Source organism: Salvelinus alpinus, chromosome 8 (assembly GCF_045679555.1).
Source record: "Salvelinus alpinus chromosome 8, SLU_Salpinus.1, whole genome shotgun sequence".
NCBI classification, from domain to species: Eukaryota; Metazoa; Chordata; class Actinopteri; order Salmoniformes; family Salmonidae; genus Salvelinus; species Salvelinus alpinus.
Genome location: NC_092093.1, coordinates 36,547,683 through 36,566,511, shown reverse-complemented (window position 1 = coordinate 36,566,511; position 18,829 = coordinate 36,547,683). Strand labels below are relative to the sequence as shown.

General features: G+C 44.9%; 1 protein-coding gene across 12 annotated transcripts in view; it reads right to left on the bottom strand.

Annotated features, from left to right (window-relative positions):
* The window catches only part of LOC139583068 (ephrin type-A receptor 7), an 84,006-nt gene that overhangs the window by 17,983 nt on the left and 47,194 nt on the right, over positions 1-18,829 (bottom strand). For all 12 annotated transcript variants that reach the window (XM_071413784.1, XM_071413791.1, XM_071413786.1 and 9 more), the window contains exon 6: positions 5,266-5,390. In XM_071413784.1, the coding sequence (XP_071269885.1) occupies positions 5,266-5,390 (125 nt within the window). The remainder of the gene's footprint in view (positions 1-5,265; positions 5,391-18,829) is intronic.

Here is an 18,829-nt window from a genome sequence, read left to right as displayed (position 1 = left end):
TCTTATCTTTGTGGCTTGGATGCTTGGTGTCCAGATGCTTTTTCATTTTGGAGGGTTTCATGCTATCATTAGCTAACAGCTCATTGCATAGGACGCACTGCGGTCTACATTCACCCTGTCTGTCTTCTATACACAGCACCAGTCAAAAGCTGTCATCAAGGCAAAGGGTGGCTACTTTGAAGAATCTCAAATCTAAAATATATTTAGATTTGTTTAACACTTTTTTGGTTACTACATGATTCCATATTATTCTACAAAATATTATTCTAGAAAATAGTAAAACTAAAGAAAAACCATGGAATGAGTAGGTGTGTCCAAACTTTTGACTGGTACTGTATGTAAAACCATATATGATGAAGTCGGGGTCGTATTTTCTCTTCTTGACAGGGACCGGGTTGTCTGCCTTGTTGTTGACATTGGAAGCAGCAGTAGATGAAGTGGGAGCTGCATGTTTTAAAAACGTGTCCATGATTTTACTCTGACAGCTAGCCTACATAAGTTAAATGACAGCTAACTATCCACATGTGCAATGACTGCAGAACACATCTGCATAGTTCGCTGTCAATCAAGCTAGCTGTCAGAAGAAAATCTGTATTATCTGATTGGACGTGTCACATTTACAACAAAACAATGTTGCAGAATGACATTTTTATTGGATCAGTGTGTGTGTGTGTGTGTGTGTGTGTGTGTGTGTGTGTGTGTGTGTGTGTGTGTGTGTGTGTGTGTGTGTGTGTGTGTGTGTGTGTGTGTGTGTGTGTGTGTGTGTGTGTGTGTGTGTGTGTGTTGTGTGTGTCGGGAAATCTGTCATTTCATTGGATCAGTGTGTGTGTGTTGGGCGAGGACGTTATTGTATTGGTCAGTGAGTGTGTGCAGCGCGAAACCCTGCGAGTCAGAGGGTAGCTAGCCTTTTCACCACTTCGGACGCTCTGCACGTGTACAGTCTGCACCAATAAGCGGTGCGGCGATATCCTTTCAAAATAAATGTTTTGGTGCGGTGTTTACCTTGCAAAGTAATGTTATTTTGTGTTTTATTATTCTATCTTTTATATACAGTGGGGAGAACAAGTATTTGATACACTGCCGATTTTGCAGGTTTTCCTACTTACAAAGCATGTAGAGGTCTGTAATTTTTATCATAGGTACACTTCAACTATGAGAGACGGAATCTAAAACAAAAATCCAGAAAATCACATTGTATGATTTTTAAGTAATTAATTTGCATTTTATTGCATGACATAAGTATTTGATACATCAGAAAAGCAGAACTTAATATTTGGTACAGAAACCTTTGTTTGCAATTACAGAGATCATACGTTTCCTGTAGTTCTTGACTAGGTTTGCACACACTGCAGCAGGGATTTTGGCCCACTCCTCCCTACAGATCTTCTCCAGATCCTTCAGGTTTCGGGGCTGTCGCTGGGCAATACGGACTTTCAGCTCCCTCCAAAGATTTTCTATTGGGTTCAGGTCTGGAGACTGGCTAGGCCACTCCAGGACCTTGAGATGCTTCTTACGGAGCCACTCCTTAGTTGCCATGGCTGTGTGCTTCGTGTCGTTGTCATGCTGGAAGACCCAGCCACGACCCATCTTCAATGCTCTTACTGAGGGAAGGAGGTTGTTGGCCAAGATCTCGCGATACATGGCCCCATCCATCCTCCCCTCAATACGGTGCAGTCGTCCTGTCCCCTTTGCAGAAAAGCATCCCCAAAGAATGATGTTTCCACCTCCATGCTTCACGGTTGGGATGGTGTTCTTGGGGTTGTACTCATACTTCTTCTTCCTCCAAACACGGCGAGTGGAGTTAGACCAAAAAGCTCTATTTTTGTCTCATCAGACCACATGACCTTCTCCCATTCCTCCTCTGGATCATCCAGATGGTCATTGGCAAACTTCAGACGGGCCTGGACATGCACTGGCTTAAGCAGGGGGACCTTGCGTGCGCTGCAGGATTTTAATCCATGACGGCGTAGTGTGTTACTAATGGTTTTCTTTGAGACTGTGGTCCCAGCTCTCTTCAGGTCATTGACCAGGTCCTGCCGTGTAGTTCTGGGCTGATCCCTCACCTTCCTCATGATCATTGATGCCCCACGAGGTGAAATCTTGCATGGAGCCCCAGACCGAGGGTGATTGACCGTCATCTTGAACTTCTTCCATTTTCTAATAATTGCGCCAACAGTTGTTTCCTTCTCACCAAGCTGCTTGCCTATTGTCCTGTAGCCCATCCCAGCCTTGTGCAGGTCTACAATTTTATCCCTGATGTCCTTACACAGCTCTCTGGTCTTGGCCATTGTGGAGAGGTTGGAATCTGTTTGATTGAGTGTGTGGACAGGTGTCTTTTATACAGGTAACGAGTTCAAACAGGTGCAGTTAATACAGGTAATGAGTGGAGAACAGGAGGGCTTCTTAAAGAAAAACTAACAGGTCTGTGAGAGCCGGAATTCTTACTGGTTGGTAGGTGATCAAATACTTATGTCATGCAATAAAATGCAAATTAATTATTTAAAAATCATACAATGTGATTTTCTGGATTTTTGTTTTAGATTCCGTCTCTCACAGTTGAAGTGTACCTATGATAAAAATTACAGACCTCTACATGCTTTGTAAGTAGGAAAACCTGCAAAATCGGCAGTGTATCAAATACTTGATACACTGCCGATTTTGCAGGTTTTCCTACTTATAAAGCATGTAGAGGTCTGTAATTTTTATCATAGGTACACTTCAACTGTGAGAGACGGAATCTAAAACAAAAATTCAGAAAATCACATTGTATGATTTTTAAGTAATTAATTTGCATTTTATTGCATGACATAAGTATTTGATCACCTACCAACCAGTAAGAATTCCGGCTCTCACAGACCTGTTCGTTTTTCTTTAAGAAGCCCTCCTGTTCTCCACTCATTACCTGTATTAACTGTACCTGTTTGAACTCGTTACCTGTATAAAAAGACACCTGTCCACACACTCAATCAAACAGACTCCAACCTCTCCACAATGGCCAAGACCAGAGAGCTGTGTAAGGACATCAGGGATAAAATTGTAGACCTGCACAAGGCTGGGATGGGCTACAGGACAATAGGCAATCAGCTTGGTGAGAAGGCAACAACTGTTGGCGCAATTATTAGAAAATGGAAGAAGTTCAAGATGACGGTCAATCACCCTCGGTCTGGGGCTCCATGCAAGATCTCACCTCGTGGGACATCAATGATCATGAGGAAGGTGAGGGATCAGCCCAGAACTACACGGCAGGACCTGGTCAATGACCTGAAGAGAGCTGGGACCACAGTCTCAAAGAAAACCATTAGTAACACACTACGCCGTCATGGATTAAAATCCTGCAGCGCACGCAATGTCCCCCTGATCAAGCCAGCGCATGTCCAGGCCTGTCTGAAGTTTGCCAATGACCATCTGGATGATCCAGAGGAGGAATGGGAGAAGGTCACGTGGTCTGATGAGACAAAAATAGAGCTTTTTGGTCTAAACTCCACTCGCCGTGTTTGGAGGAAGAAGAAGGATGAGTACAACCCCAAGAACACCATCCCAACCGTGAAGCATGGCGGTGGAAACATCATTCTTTGGGGATGCTTTTCTGCAAAGGGGACAGGACGACTGCACCGTATTGAGGGGAGGATGGATGGGGCCATGTATCGCGAGATCTTGGCCAACAACCTCCTTCCCTCAGTAAGAGCATTGAAGATGGGTCGTGGCTGGGTCTTCCAGCATGACAACGACCCGAAACACACAGCCAGGGCAACTAAGGAGTGGCTCCGTAAGAAGCATCTCAAGGTCCTGGAGTGGCCTAGCCAGTCTCCAGACCTGAACCCAATAGAAAATCTTTGGAGGGAGCTGAAAGTCCGTATTGCCCAGCGACAGCCCCGAAACCTGAAGGACCTGGAGAAAGTCTGTATGGAGGAGTGGGCCAAAATCCCTGCTGCAGTGTGTGCAAACCTGGTCAAGAACTACAGGAAACGTATGATCTCTGTAATTGCAAACAAAGGTTTCTGTACCAAATATTAAGTTCTGCTTTTCTGATGTATCAAATACTTATGTCATGCAATAAAATGCAAATTAATTACTTAAAAATCATACAATGTGATTTTCTGGATTTTTGTTTTAGATTCCGTCTCTCACAGTTGAAGTGTACCTATGGTAAAAATTACAGACCTCGACATGCTTTGTAAGTAGGAAAACCTGCAAAATCGGCAGTGTATCAAATACTTGTTCTCCCCACTGTATATATATTCTTGCCCAAGTCCCGCAACCCCTTAAAATCCTACTGTGACCACCAGTTGAGAGTCACTGCTGTAAACGCTTTCTATTAAAGCCAATAGTCAGAAAAGAAGCTCTGCGATGCCAGGCTCGGAATCCGTTTGGATTCTACAGACTGCGTGTACTGTGTATTTTGTTGTTGATCTGTACATTTTTTGTAGGCAAAAACACCAAATGGAATGCCAAAGACTATTAGGAGAGAAGTCATGCTTGTTTCCAATTTTACAGCTGGGCAGACTACAGCCACAGTACGTGACCCAGGAGACTGATTCCTGGCAGCCTGAGAGGTCGTGCTCAAAAGGGCCTGGAACCTCAGGAGCCATGGAATCTAGCCCTTTGATTTGTTGTGTTAAACCCACTCTCCTCAACCTCATCAACCTCCTCACTACCTTGCTCATCTGTTCAGAGTTAAGGCACACGGGAGCTCTATTATATATGAGGGGGCGAGGGAAGATACAGTAAGAGATTGTTAATGCTGGCAAGGTAGTGCAATGAAGTGTGTGCTGCCTGGCATGCGTGTGTGGGTGGCTGTGAAGGACCAGGGACTGATTAAAATCTTATGAGCGTCTCATTCAATTTTGAGACAAAGGACGCACTCGCAGAATCCTGCTGATTCCACTCGCAGTGTCTTGGAGATATAATGCAAAATGAAGAGTAGGCTAAATGAAACTAAGATGAACAGGAGAGATAGGGGGAGAGGGTTGAGGAGAGCCAGAGTTGTCTGTGTTCAAAGCTGCCACACACAATCACAGACAGACAGACAGACAGACAATCACAGACAATCACAGACAATCACAGACAGACAGACAGACAGTCTCGCTCTCTCTGTCTCTCGCTCTCTCTGTCTCTCTCTGTCTCTCTCTGTCTCTCTCTCTCTCTCTCTCTCTCTCTCTCTCTCTCTCTCTCTCTCTCTCTCTCTCTCTCTCTCTCTCTCTCTCTCTCTCTCTCTCTCTCTCTCTCTCTCTCTCTCTGTCTCTGTCTCAAACATCACACACTCACTTTTTCGTAGTACTTGATCTCATATTCGGTGATGACTCCGTTGGGCTGCTCAGGCTCCTGCCAGGAGAGCTGGATGCTGCGCTGCTGCACTCTCTCCTTGATGACTTCACTGACTTGGGAGGGAGCTGTTGGAAAAAGACGTGTGTCAATACGTGATTGGCAAACATACTCACAACTCACATCGTGGCACCTGTGTGCTGGAGTCTTTCTCTACTAAGTATACTTCTTTTACTTTCTCAAACTCACATTGTCTCACACACACACACACACCACACTCACGCACGCACACACACACACATGCGCACACACACACACACACACACACACACACACACACACACACACACACACACACACACACACACACACACACACACACACACACACACACAGTCTTGCAAACTAACCTTGTGGGGGGACACAATTCAGTCCCATTCAAAATCCTATTTTCCCTAACCCCTAAACCTAAATCTAAACTTTACCCTAACCTTAACCCTAAACCTAGAAATAGCATTTGCCCTTGTGGGGACTAACAAAATGTCCCCATTTGGTCAAATTTTTGTTTGTTTACTATTCTTGTGGGGACTTCTGGCCCCCATAAGTACAGTGAAACATGTCCACACACACACACATACACACTCCTCCACTAGCTGCTAAACAACAGTCTTTCTGTGGCCCTCGTGGCTTTGCTACCACTCTGATGAATATTCACATGGCCACTCTTAAATGTTTACACCTCATAATGGAAATTTCAATTACAATAGAAACAGCGGAAGATAGCGTTATCTCAACCAGTGTAAAACTGCAACGTGGGTTATGAATGACAATTAAGTTCAATTAATTCCAGTGAGACCCCGGGTGGAACAGGCAGCACTTATTCTCCCCCATGGCAGAGGCATTCAAAAAGCATTTTAGAGAAATGTACCTGTTACCTTGTGACACCTATTTTATAGCTGAGTAATTATCTGTTGCATTGGGCATGAACTCTGACAGTTTGTCTATTTTTATCTACTTCTACTGCACAGATAGTGTATTGTTGCTGCACCTGGTGTGACGAGTAGTGAAGTTACGATTGTAATTGTACATTGTAGCAGTTCTGAATATTGAAATTCTCACACACTTTTTAAATGTCCACAGGTAAGCAAGAGGAAGTAAACACAGAGATGCGTTTCTTAAGCAAAGATAATAAACTCAAGACATTGAATTCCAATATTGGTGCAGATGGGGCATGCATTGCTCATTGCTGGTGTGAGCTTGAAGACGGACAGGTTGATGACTGATACCCTTACTTCCATCTACAGTATCAACCACACAGTCATGCCTCAAGGCTAGTTGGCTTCTGAATGAAATGTCACTTTTATTTTCACAGAACCACAAATTATGACCGATACAGTTCAACTCCAAAACTTCAACAGAAAATGGAAAATAGTCCTCGTTGAACTTCAAGTTATTGATATTTGTAAGAATACGTCGAAAATACACAACGCAGAGACAGAGGAAAAGAGGTCAAGAAGATAAGAAGTCGATCGAATTAACAATCAATGGAAATAGTGTATTTTCTGTAATGGGGAATTATTTATCAATGGGTCAGAGTCATGGGAGGAATTTGTCTATACAGTGAGCCTGAAACAGGATACTTGTTATTTGGCCATTGGCCAAGTTGTACTGCAAGGACTTCTAATTGGTCAACCACAGGCTAGGGCTGGGTAATAAAACAAGATCCTGTCCCTTTGTTCTGGGGAGATAATCACAGGAGAGAATCACTGGAGAGAACCACTGGAGAGAATCACTGGAGAGAACCACTGGAGAGAACCACTGGAGAGAACCACTGGAGAGAACCACTGGAGAGAACCACTGGAGAGAACCACTGGAGAGAACCACTGGAGAGAACCACTGGAGAGAATCACTGAGAGCATCACTAAGGACAGGGGAGCATGACCATCTACTTCCAAGCATGATTTGTCCTTTTGAATAAAACTATTTTCCTCCCCCTGATTTGCTTTGGGGTCTGTGTTATTAAAGAATAACATAAATTGCTAACAATATTGAGCAGCCATGCTCAACTGGCGGACCGCAGTTCGAATTCGGACCAGAACGGGTTCAATATGAACCGAGGGTCCCGACAACACAAAAATCAAATTTTTAGGAACTCAGTTGGGCTTTTAACTTTCTGAACAAGGTTCAAATTCGAAAAGAATTTGCTAGTGAATGGGCAGTTATCCTCTTGTTATGTTATTCACTGACATAACAAAGAGCTATTTTTAAACTGTCAGAAATGTCCAGATGATTAACTACTGGCCATGTTAGCGAGATGGGTAAGTTAGGCTAACCAGCTACAGTTGAAGTCGGAAGTTTACATACACCTTAGCCAAATACATTTAAACTCAGTTTTTCACAATTCCTGACATTTAATCCTAGTAAAAATTCCCTGTCTTAGATCAGTTAGGATCACCACTTTATTTGAAGAATGTGAAATGGCAGAATAATAGGAGACCATTTTTTATTTCAGCTTTTATTTCTTTCATCTCATTCCCAGTGGGTCAGAAGTTTACATACACTCAATTAGTATTTGGTAGCATTGCCTTTAAATTGTTCATCTTGGGTCAACGTTTTGGGTAGCCTTCCACAAGCTTCCCACAATAAGTTGGGTGAATTTTGGCCCATTCCTCCTGACAAAGCTGGTGTAACTGAGGCAGGTTTGTAGGCCTCCTTGCTCGCACACGTTTTTTCAGTTCTGCCCATACATTTTCTATGGGATTGAGGTCAGGGCTTTGTGATGGCCACTCTAATATCTTGACTTTGTTGTCCTTAAGCCATTTTGCCACAACTGTGGAAGTATGCTTTGGGTCACTGTCCATTTGGAAGACCCATTTGCAACCAAGCTGTAACTTCCTGACTGATGTCTTGAGATGTTCAAATCAAATCAAATTTTATTAGTCACATACACATGGTTAGCAGATGTTAATGCGAGTGTAGCGAAATGCTTGTGCTTCTAGTTCCGACAATGCAGTAATAACCAACAGTAATCTAACCTAACAATTCCACACTACTACCTTACACACACACACAAGTGTAAAGGGATAAAGAATATGTACATAAAGATATATGAATGAGTGGTGGTACAGAACGGCATGGCAGATGCAGTAGATGGTATAGAGTACGGTATATACGTATGAGATGAGTACTGTAGGGTATGTAAACATAAAGTGGCATAGTTTAAAGTGGCTAGTGGTACATGTATTGCATAAAGATGGCAAGATGCAGTAGATGATATAGAGTACAGTATATATACATATGAGATGGGTAATGTAGGGTATGTAAACATAGTATTAAGTGGCATTGCTTAAAGTGGCTAGTGGTACATTTTTACATAATTTCCATCAATTCCCATTTTTAAAGTGGCTGGAGTTGAGTCAGTATGTTGGCAGCGGCCGCTAAATGTTAGTGGTGGCTGTTTAACAGTCTGATGGCCTTGAGATAGAAGCTGTTTTTCAGTCTCTCGGTCACTGCTTTGATGCACCTGTACTGACCTCGCCTTCTGGATGATAGCGGGGTGAACAGGCAGTGGCTTGGGTGGTTGTTGTCCTTGATGATCTTTATGGCCTTCCTGTGACATCGGGTGGTGTAGGTGTCCTGGAGGGCAGGTAGTTTGCCCCTGGTGATGCGTTCTGCAGACCTCACTACCCTCTGGAGAGCCTTACGGTTGTGGGCGGAGCAGTTGCCGTACCAGGCGGTGATACAGCCCGACAGGATGCTCTCGATTGTGCATCTGTAGAAGTTTGTGAGTGCTTTTGGTGACAAGCCGAATTTCTTCAGCCTCCTGAGGTTGAAGAGGCGCTGCTGCGCCTTCTTCACAACGCTGTCTGTGTGGGTGGACCAATTCAGTTTGTCTGTGATGTGTACACCGAGGAACTTAAAACTTTCCACCTTCTCCACTACTGACCCGTCGATGTGGATAGGGGGGTGCTCCCTCTGCTGTTTCCTGAAGTCCACAATCATCTCCTTTGTTTTGTTGACGTTGAGTATGAGGTTATTTTCCTGACACCACACTCCGAGGGCCCTCACCTCCTCCCTGTAGGCCGTCTCGTCGTTGTTGGTGATCAAGCCTACCACTGTAGTGTCATCCGCAAACTTGATGATTGAGTTGGAGGCGTGCATGGCCACGCAGTCGTGGGTGAACAGGGAGTACAGGAGAGGGCTCAGAACGCACCCTTGTGGGGCCCCAGTGTTGAGGATCAGCGGGGTGGAGATGTTGTTACCTACCCTCACCACCTGGGGGCGGCCCGTCAGGAAGTCCAGGACCCAGTTGCACAGGGCGGGGTCGAGACCCAGGGTCTCGAGCTTGATGACGAGTTTGGAGGGTACTATGGTGTTAAATGCTGAGCTGTAATCGATGAACAGCATTCTCACATGGGTATTCCTCTTGTCCAGATGGGTTAGGGCAGTGTGCAGTGTGGTTGCGATTGCGTCGTCTGTGGACCTATTGGGTCGGTAAGCAAATTGGAGTGGGTCTAGGGTGTCCGGTAGGGTGGAGGTGATATGGTCCTTGACTAGTCTCTCAAAGCACTTCATGATGACGGAAGTGAGTGCTACGGGGCGGTAGTCGTTTAGCTCAGTTACCTTAGCTTTCTTGGGAACAGGAACAATGGTGGCCCTCTTGAAGCATGTGGGAACAGCAGACTGGGATAAGGATTGATTGAATATGTCCGTAAACACACCAGCCAGCTGGTCTGCGCATGCTCTGAGGACGCGGCTGGGAATGCCGTCTGGGCCTGCAGCCTTGCGAGGGTTAACACGTTTAAATGTTTTACTCACCTCGGCTGCAGTGAAGGAGAGCCCGCAGGTTTTGGTAGGGGGCCGTGTCAGTGGCACTGTATTGTCCTCAAAGCGGGCAAAAAAGTTGTTTAGCCTGTCTGGGAGCAAGACATCCTGGTCCTCGACGGGGCTGGTTTTCTTTTTGTAATCCGTGATTGACTGTAGACCCTGCCACATACCTCTTGTGTCTGAGCTGTTGAATTTCGACTCGATTTTGTCTCTGTACTGAGATTTAGCCTGTTTGATTGCCTTGCGGAGAGAATAGCTACACTGTTTGTATTCGGTCATGCTTCCGGTCACCTTGCCCTGGTTAAAAGCAGTGGTTCGCGCTTTCAGTTTCACGCGAATGCTGCCGTCAATCCACGGTTTCTGGTTTGGGAATGTTTTTATCGTTGCTGTGGGTACGACATCGTCAATGCACTTCCTAATGAACTCGCTCACCGAATCAGCATATTCGTCAATATTGTTGTTGGACGCGATGCGGAACATATTCCAATCCGCGTGATCGAAGCAGTCTTGAAGCGTGGATTCAGATTGGTCGGACCAGCGTTGAACAGACCTGAGCGCGGGAGCTTGTTGTTTGAGTTTTTGTTTGTAGGCTGGAATCAACAAAATGGAGTCGTGGTCAGCTTTTCCGAAAGGGGGGCGGGGGAGGGCCTTATAAGCGTCGCGGAAATTAGTATAACAATGGTCTAGTGTTTTTCCAGCCCTGGTAGCACAATCGATATGCTGATAGAATTTAGGGAGTTTTGTTTTTAGATTAGCCTTGTTAAAATCCCCAGCTACGATGAATGCAGCCTCAGGGTGTGTGGTTTCCAGTTTACAAAGAGTCAGATAAAGTTCGTTCAGGGCCATCGATGTGTCTGCTTGGGGGGGAATGTATACGGCTGTGATTATGATTGACGAGAATTCCCTTGGTAGATAATGCGGTCGACATTTGATTGTGAGGAGTTCTAGATCAGGTGAACAGAACGACTTGAGTTCTTGTGTGTTGTTATGATGATCACACCACTTCTCGTTAATCATAAGGCATACCCCCCCGCCCCTCTTCTTACCGGAAAGATGTTTGTTTCTGTCGGCGCGATGCATGAAGAAACCAGCTGGCTGCACCGACTCCGTTAGCGTCCCTTGAGTTAGCCATGTTTCCGTGAAGCAGAGCACGTTGCAATCCCTGATGTCTCTCTGGAATGCTACCCGTGCTCGGATTTCATCAACCTTATTGTCAAGAGACTGGACATTGGCGAGTAGTATGCTAGGGAGTGGAGCGCGATGTGCCCGTCTCCGAAGCCTGACCACGAGACCGCCACGTTTTCCCCTTTTTCGGCGTCGCACAGGGTCGCCGGCTGGGATCAGATCCATTGTATTGTGTGGAAGGCAAAACACTGGATCCGTTTCGGGAAAGTCATATTCCTGGTAGGAACGATGATGAGTTGACGTTAATCGTATATTCAGTAGTTCCTCCCGACTGTATGTAATGAAACCTAAGATTACCCGGGGTACCGATGTAAGAAATAACACGTAAAAAAACATAATACTGCATATTTTCCAAGGAACATGAAGCGAGGCAGCCATCTCTTTTCGGCGCCGAAACAATTACAACAAAGATGTTGCTTCAATATATCCACCAAATGTTCCATCCTCATGATGCCATCTATTTTGTGAAGTGCACCAGTCCCTCCTGCAGCAAAGCACCCCAAAACATGATGATGCCACTCCCGTGCTTCACGGTTGGGATGGTGTTCTTTGGCTTGCAAGCCTCCCCCTTTTTCCTCCAAACATAACAATGGTCATTATGGCCAAACAGTTCTATTTTTGTTTCATCAGACCAGAGAACATTTCTCCAAAAAGTGCGATCTTTGTCCCCATGTGCAGTTGCAAACCGTAGTCTGGCTTTTTTATGGTGGTTTTGGAGCAGTGGCTTCTTCCTTGCTGAGCGGCCTTTCAGGTAATGTCGACATAGGACTTGTTTTACTGTGGATATAAATACTTTTGTACCTGTTTCCTCCAGAATCTTCACAAGGTCCTTTGCTGCTGTTCTGGGATTGATTTGCACGTTTTGCACCAAAGTACGTTCTACTCTAGGAGACAGAACGCGTCTCCTTCCTGAGCGGTATGACGGCTGCGTGGTCCCATGGTGTTTATACTTGCGTACTACTGTTTGTACAGATGAACGTGGTATCTTCAGGCATTTGGAAATTGCTCCCAAGGATGAACCAGACTTGTGGAGGTCTACAATTCTTTTTCTGAGTTCTTGGCTGATTTCTTTTGATTTTCCCATGATGTCAAGCAACGAGCCACTGAGTTTGAAGGTAGGCCTTGAAATACATCCACAGGTATACCTCCAATTGACTCAAATGATGTCAATTAGCCTATCAGAAGCTTCTAAAGCCATGACATCATTTTTGGGAATTTTCCAAGCTGTTTAAAGGCACAGTCAACTTAGTGTACGTAAACTTCTGACCCACTGGAATAGTGATACAGTGATGATAAGTGAAATAATCTGTCTGTAAACAATTTTTGGTAAAATTACTTGTGTCATGCACAAAGTAGATATCCTGACCGACTTGCCAAAACTATAGTTTGTTCACAAGAAATTAGTGGTGTGGTTGAAAAACGAGTTTTAATGACTCCAACCAAGTGTACGTAAACTTCACAGCCAGATTATTTACCCAGTGACCTCGACCCCCGGGGGTCCCCATTGATTTCGTTGAGTCACTCAGGTATCAAAACACACAAGACATGGCAAAATGTGTAGAACTGACAGAAATTTGCTTTAAAACTGCAAAATGTTCTATCTGCCCCATGGCATGGTGTTGAATTGCCGGGAATGAGCTTAAAAATTGCAAAATCTTCTCCATGCCAGCAAGAGGGGTGGCAACAGTTTGGGGTCACATGGGTCACGAGGTTGGGGTTTGTTACTACGCCGATAAATGACAATATCAATCCGAACCTTTGACATCTAAGAAAAATGTGTGAACGGACCTTCTCAAATAGTAGTTGAGTACCCCTGATATAAAGTATATCCTATATCCTATAAGATGAGATGGCAAAGTAATTCCCCATAGGAAGGAGGGGAGTAAAGAGCCCTGATTGTGTGGGAAGGAAGGTTGGTGTTGTAGCTAAAAGCGGATAAAGTGCTGAGGTTTCTGTGTCATGCTGCTCAGTGACCCGGTGGGAGAGGAGCTCTCGGCGCTCTCTCGCCCTAACACGGTCTGACCCCAGATTTGTTTTAAGATGCCCTCCCCGCTAATGACTGCTGCTGGATTAAAACCTTGTTAGGGCTCATCTGCATTCCTGACAATAATGCACACAGTGGACAGTGGACACCAAAGACCCTGTCACTACCCCCTGTTTTGACATGTCACGTATAATCCCATCAATCCAACCAAAACACGTGAACAATATATCCTTCTCACGATGGCCGGGCAGTTACAGGGACAATTAAGTTTTCCTTTCCGGAGTCACAACAAGCGGTTAGGGCAGCTTAACTTGGACCAGCTTTGATGCTTGTTCTCTGCACCCTGTCATGTGACTAGCCCTTTAATTAGTGCAGACAGCCTCCCTTCTCCTGATTGATGTAAGTCCTGGTTTGAGTTTAGAACTGCCTCCAGACACCTCTAGTGTGTGTACCTCTCTGAGGTTCTGCTCTGGCATTTTGTTTTCATATAAACGTGTCAATTACCCTGGGAGGATTTCAGCAGCCATTGATGTGGGTAGATAGATAGATGCAAGCTAAAGTGACATTTGTACAGCTGAAAGCACTTGTAGCTCAGTAATTGGATCTTTTTACACTTTACTGTCGGTTACTTGGCTCCATCGACTATTTGTTTGGAGGTTGAACGAAGACACTGGCTATTGTGTGTCTCTCTCTCTCTCTCTCTCTCTCTTCAGCTAAACTAGGACAGCAGCAGCAGCTTGCGTGAGCCACCGCTCCTCAAAGAAAACATGACAAAGCCAATAAAATAGATTGAGACGTTCAGTCTCTTGCCTGAGATCTGTAATTATACTGATGTGTTTCTATGATGAGTTGTAACACTGTGACACACACAACCAGACCTCATCATCAGCTCCACCTCATTTAGCCCCCTCTGGCCTTAGGCATTCTGCTGCTATGATTCAGTCAATCACCCAGCAGCCCAAAAAATGTAACTCCTCCATCTCACCGCTCCCTCCCTCCCTCCCTCCCTCCCTCCCTCACTCAGCCATGGGTGACATAGAGACAAACAATTTGCAGATCAGTTCCACAGGAGAGAAAACCCTAATTCCAGGATAGTAATTCCAAAAAGTAAAGGGTAGCATTGGCCTTTAAGAACCTGCTTCTCCCCTGTGGATTACTACTCAGGCAGCACCCTGTGACAGCCATTAACGACATACTTCAAATTATGGAGGCCAGAACCCAGTCAGCCACTCTGAGACTTTTAACATACCTGAGGGGCTTAGTGTACCAGAAAATGGTATAATTGTTATGCCTGTCTCAAAGTGACTGTTTGGGGGAAAGCATTTGTGCAGTCGCTCACTCTGCAATATTAGAGATCTTATTAGTGACCCAGCAACACCTCCCCCTGTAAAGCTAACTGATCCAGAAACCCACTCTCTCTCTCTCCCACGTGCCGCACTTGAAAACCTTCATGAATACATTATGCAGGAACATTTTAATATCCGCTTCTTTCACTCAGCCGGTTGGTTCTGAGTAAGTCTACAGTGGCGGAAGCAGTGTCAGAGGCAGAAGAAAATGGCAGCTCGTTCTAGAAGCTTCTTTCTTTCTGCTCCTCTGCTTGGCTTGTGAACCAAACCAAAGGCTATAAACTACTCGTCTTTTAATTACCAAACTACTAAAGTCACGCTTGAGTGTCTTACACCCATACTATTGATTGAGTATACAAGATGACTTACCGTATACCATCTTAAAAGCCACAGCTACTTGACAGCATTTAAATCCAATACAAGGGGCCCGATTGCTGCGTCTATTCTTCAACAGGCTCTGCACAACAGACAGGAAATCTTCTGACAACAGGGCCATTTTGAAATCAAATGTTTTTGGTCACGTGCCGAATACAACAGGTGTAGACTCTGCGGTGGAATGCTAAACTTACGAGCCCATTCCCAGCAGTGCAGAGTTAAAAAGTAAGCCACATATATGATGAATAAAAAAAGGAAAGAGCAACACAATAAACACGACAAATACAAGAAATAACGAGGCCATATACAAGGAGTGTCAGTACCGAGTCAATGTGCAGGGGTATGAGGTCGTTGAGGTAACGGGGGTAATACAATATGTACAAGTTGGCAGGGGTGAAAGTGACTAGGCAAAATCAGGACATAATAAACTGAGTAGCAGCAGCTTATGTAAAGTGTGTCTATGTGTGAGTGTGGCGTCAACATGCATGTGTTTGTGTGTGTTTTGTGTGTGTGAGCGTATGTAGTGTGTGCGTGTGTGTGTGTGTGTGTGTGTGTTAGAGGGTCAGTGTAGTATGCGTGAGTGTGTGGGTTGAGTCTAGTGAGAGTGCATAGAGCCAGCGCAAGAGAGTCAGTGCAAAACAATTAAGATAAATAAAGAAGTAATACAGTGGTCAATGTAAATAGTCTGAGTAGCCATTTGATTAACTGTTCAGCAGTCTTATGGCTCGGGGGTAGAAGTTGTTCAGGAGCCTTTTGGTCACAGACTTGGCACTCCGGTACTGTTTGCCGTGCTGTAGCAGAGACAACAGTCTATGACTTGGGTGGCTGGAGTTTTTGACCATTTTTAGGGCCTTCTTTTGACACCGCCTGGTATAAAGGTCCTGGATGGCAGGGAGTTCTGCACAAGTGACGTACTGGCCGTATACACTACCCTCCGTAGCCCCTTGCGGTCGGCTGCCGAGCATCTGCCATACCAAGTCAAGTTGCTATCAAGGGTGCAGCTGTAGAACTTTTTGAGGATCTGAGAGCCCATGCTAAACTGTTCAGCCTCCTGAAGGGGAAAAGGCATTGTTGTGCGCTGTTCACGACTGTGTTGGTGTGTTCGTACCATGATAGGTTCTTGATGTGGACACCGAGGAACTTGAAGGTCTCGACCCACAATACTACAGCACCGTTGATGTGAACGGGGATATATTTTGCCCTCCTTTTCTTGTAGTCCATGATCATCTCCTTTGTCTTGCCCACGTTGAGGTTGTTGTACTGGCACCACACTGCCAGGTCTCTGACCTCCTCCCTATAGGCCAGTTCTATGACCTCCTCCCTATAAACCAGGTTTTTGACCTGTCTCCTCGTCATCGTGTCTTCAGCAAACTTAATGATGGTGTTGGAGTCGTGCGCGGCCATGCAGTCATGGGTGAACAGGGAGTACAGGAGGAGACAGAGCACAAAACCCTTAGGGGCCCCAATGTTGAGGGTCAGCATGGCATATGTGTTGATGCCTACCCTCACCACCAGCGGGCGGCCTGTCAGGAAGTCCAGGATCCGGTTGCAGAGGGAGGTGTTCAGTCCCAGGGTCCTTAGCTTAGTGATGAGCTTGGAGGGCACTATGGTGTTGAACGCTGAGCTGTTGTCAGTGAGCAGCATTCTTACGTAGGTGTTCCTTTTGTCCAGGAGGGAAAGGGCAGTGTGGAGTGCAATAGAGATTGCATCATCTATGGATCTGTTGGGGCGATATGCTAATTGGAGTGGGTCCAGGGTTTCTGGGATGATGGTGTAGATGTGAGCCATGACCAGCCTTTCAAAGCATTTCATGGCTACAGATGTGAGTGCTACGGTGTGTTAGTCATTTAGACAGGTTACCTTGGTGTTCTTAGGTACAGGGACAATGCCACTTAATATAATGTTTACATACCCCACATTACTCATCTCATATGTATATACTGTACTCTATACCATCTACTGCATCTTGCCTATGCCGTTCTGTACCGTCACTCATTCATATATTTTTATGTACATATTCTTCATCCCGTTACACTTGCGTGTATAAGGTAGTTGTTGTGAAATTGTTAGGTTAGATTACTCGTTGGTTATTACTCCATTGTCGGAACTAGAAGCACAAGCATTTCGCTACACTCACATTAACATCTGCTAACCATGTGTATGTGACAAATACAATTTGATTTGATTTGCTTGAAATCTGCCCTCCACAATCACCCGACCTCAACCCAATTGAGATGGTTTGGGATGAGTTGGACTGCAGAGTGAAGGAAAAGCAGCCAACAAGTGCACAGCATATGTGGGAACTCCTTCAAGACTGTTGGAAAAGCATTCCAGGTGAAGCTGGCTGACAGAATGCCAAGAGTGTGCAAAGCTGTCATCAAGGCAAAGGGTGGCGACTTTGAAGAATCTCAAATATATTTTGATTTGTTTAACACTTTTTTGGTACCTACATGATTTCATATGTGTTATTTCATAGTTTTGATGTCTTCACTATTATTCTACAATGTAGAATTTAAAAAATAAAGAAAAACCCTTGAATGAGTAGGTGTGTCCAAACTTTTGACTGGTACTGTACGTACGGTCACTGTGGGGACAACGTCTTCGATGCACTTATTAATGAAGTCGGTGACTGTTTCGCTAGTTTAGCATCCGCTTCATTGGACCACTTCCATATTGAGTGCGTCACTGGTTCTTCCTGTTTGAGTTTTTGCTTGTAAGGAGGAATCAGGAGGATAGAGTTATGGTCCGATTTGTCAAATGGAGAGCTTTGTATGTGTCTCTGTGTGTGGAGTAAAGGTGATCTATAGTTTTTATCCCTTTAGTTGCACAGGTGGTAGAAATGTGGTTAAACCGATTTCAGTTTTCCAGCATTAAAGTCACCGGCCACTAGGAGCGCCACCTCTGGATGAGCATTTTCTTGTTTGCTTACGGCCATATACAGCTCGTGGAGTGCGGTCTTACTGCCAGCATGGGTTTGTGGTGGTAAATAGACAGCTACGAAACATACAGATGAAAACTCTCTTGGTAAATAGTATGGTCTACAGCTTATCATGAGGTATCCATACTCAGGTGAGCAAAACCTTGAGACTTAGAGATCTGTTGTTAATAAAGAGACAAACACCACCACCCTTGGTCTTTCCAGACTCTGCGGTTCTGTCCAGCCGATGCATAAAACCAACTTGATTTATATTATCCATGTCCTTGTTCGGGTCCGGGTTAATCCGGGTTAATCAATATGTCATTCGCCTCATCCTCCTCCTAATCGAGGTTAGTGATAGCTGTTCTGATGTCCAATAGCTATTTTCAGTCATAGGAAAACGATGGCGGAAACCGGTGGAGGATGCTGAGGGGAGGACGGCTCATAATAATGGCTGGAACGGAGCGAATGGAATGACATCAAACCATGTGTTTGATATATTTGATACCATTCCACCTACTCCGCTCCAGCCGTTACCACGAGCCCATCCTCCCCAATTAAGTTGCCACCAACCTCCTGTGGCGGAATCATTATGCACCAAAAACGTTAAGCTCAGCATAAAAAAATACACAAAGTAGTAATTGGTCAGGAGCCCGTAAAACGGCCGCCATTCTTTTTCCAACACCATAAACACCTACAAACAACATAGACCCACATTGGCTTATGATATAAATATTAGACTACGGAAACGGGTGCGATATCACACAGACAGGAACCACCTCAGACCTGTATTACACAGAGTAAGTTGTTTTTCGTCTGTCCAGCGTCCTCTAGATTTCATCCTGCAGAGACCATAATTTTGATATTTATGACCCACTTTGTTAAGGCACTCAACTTTAATAGACTGGGAGCTTTTTTTAGACATCTTTTCCA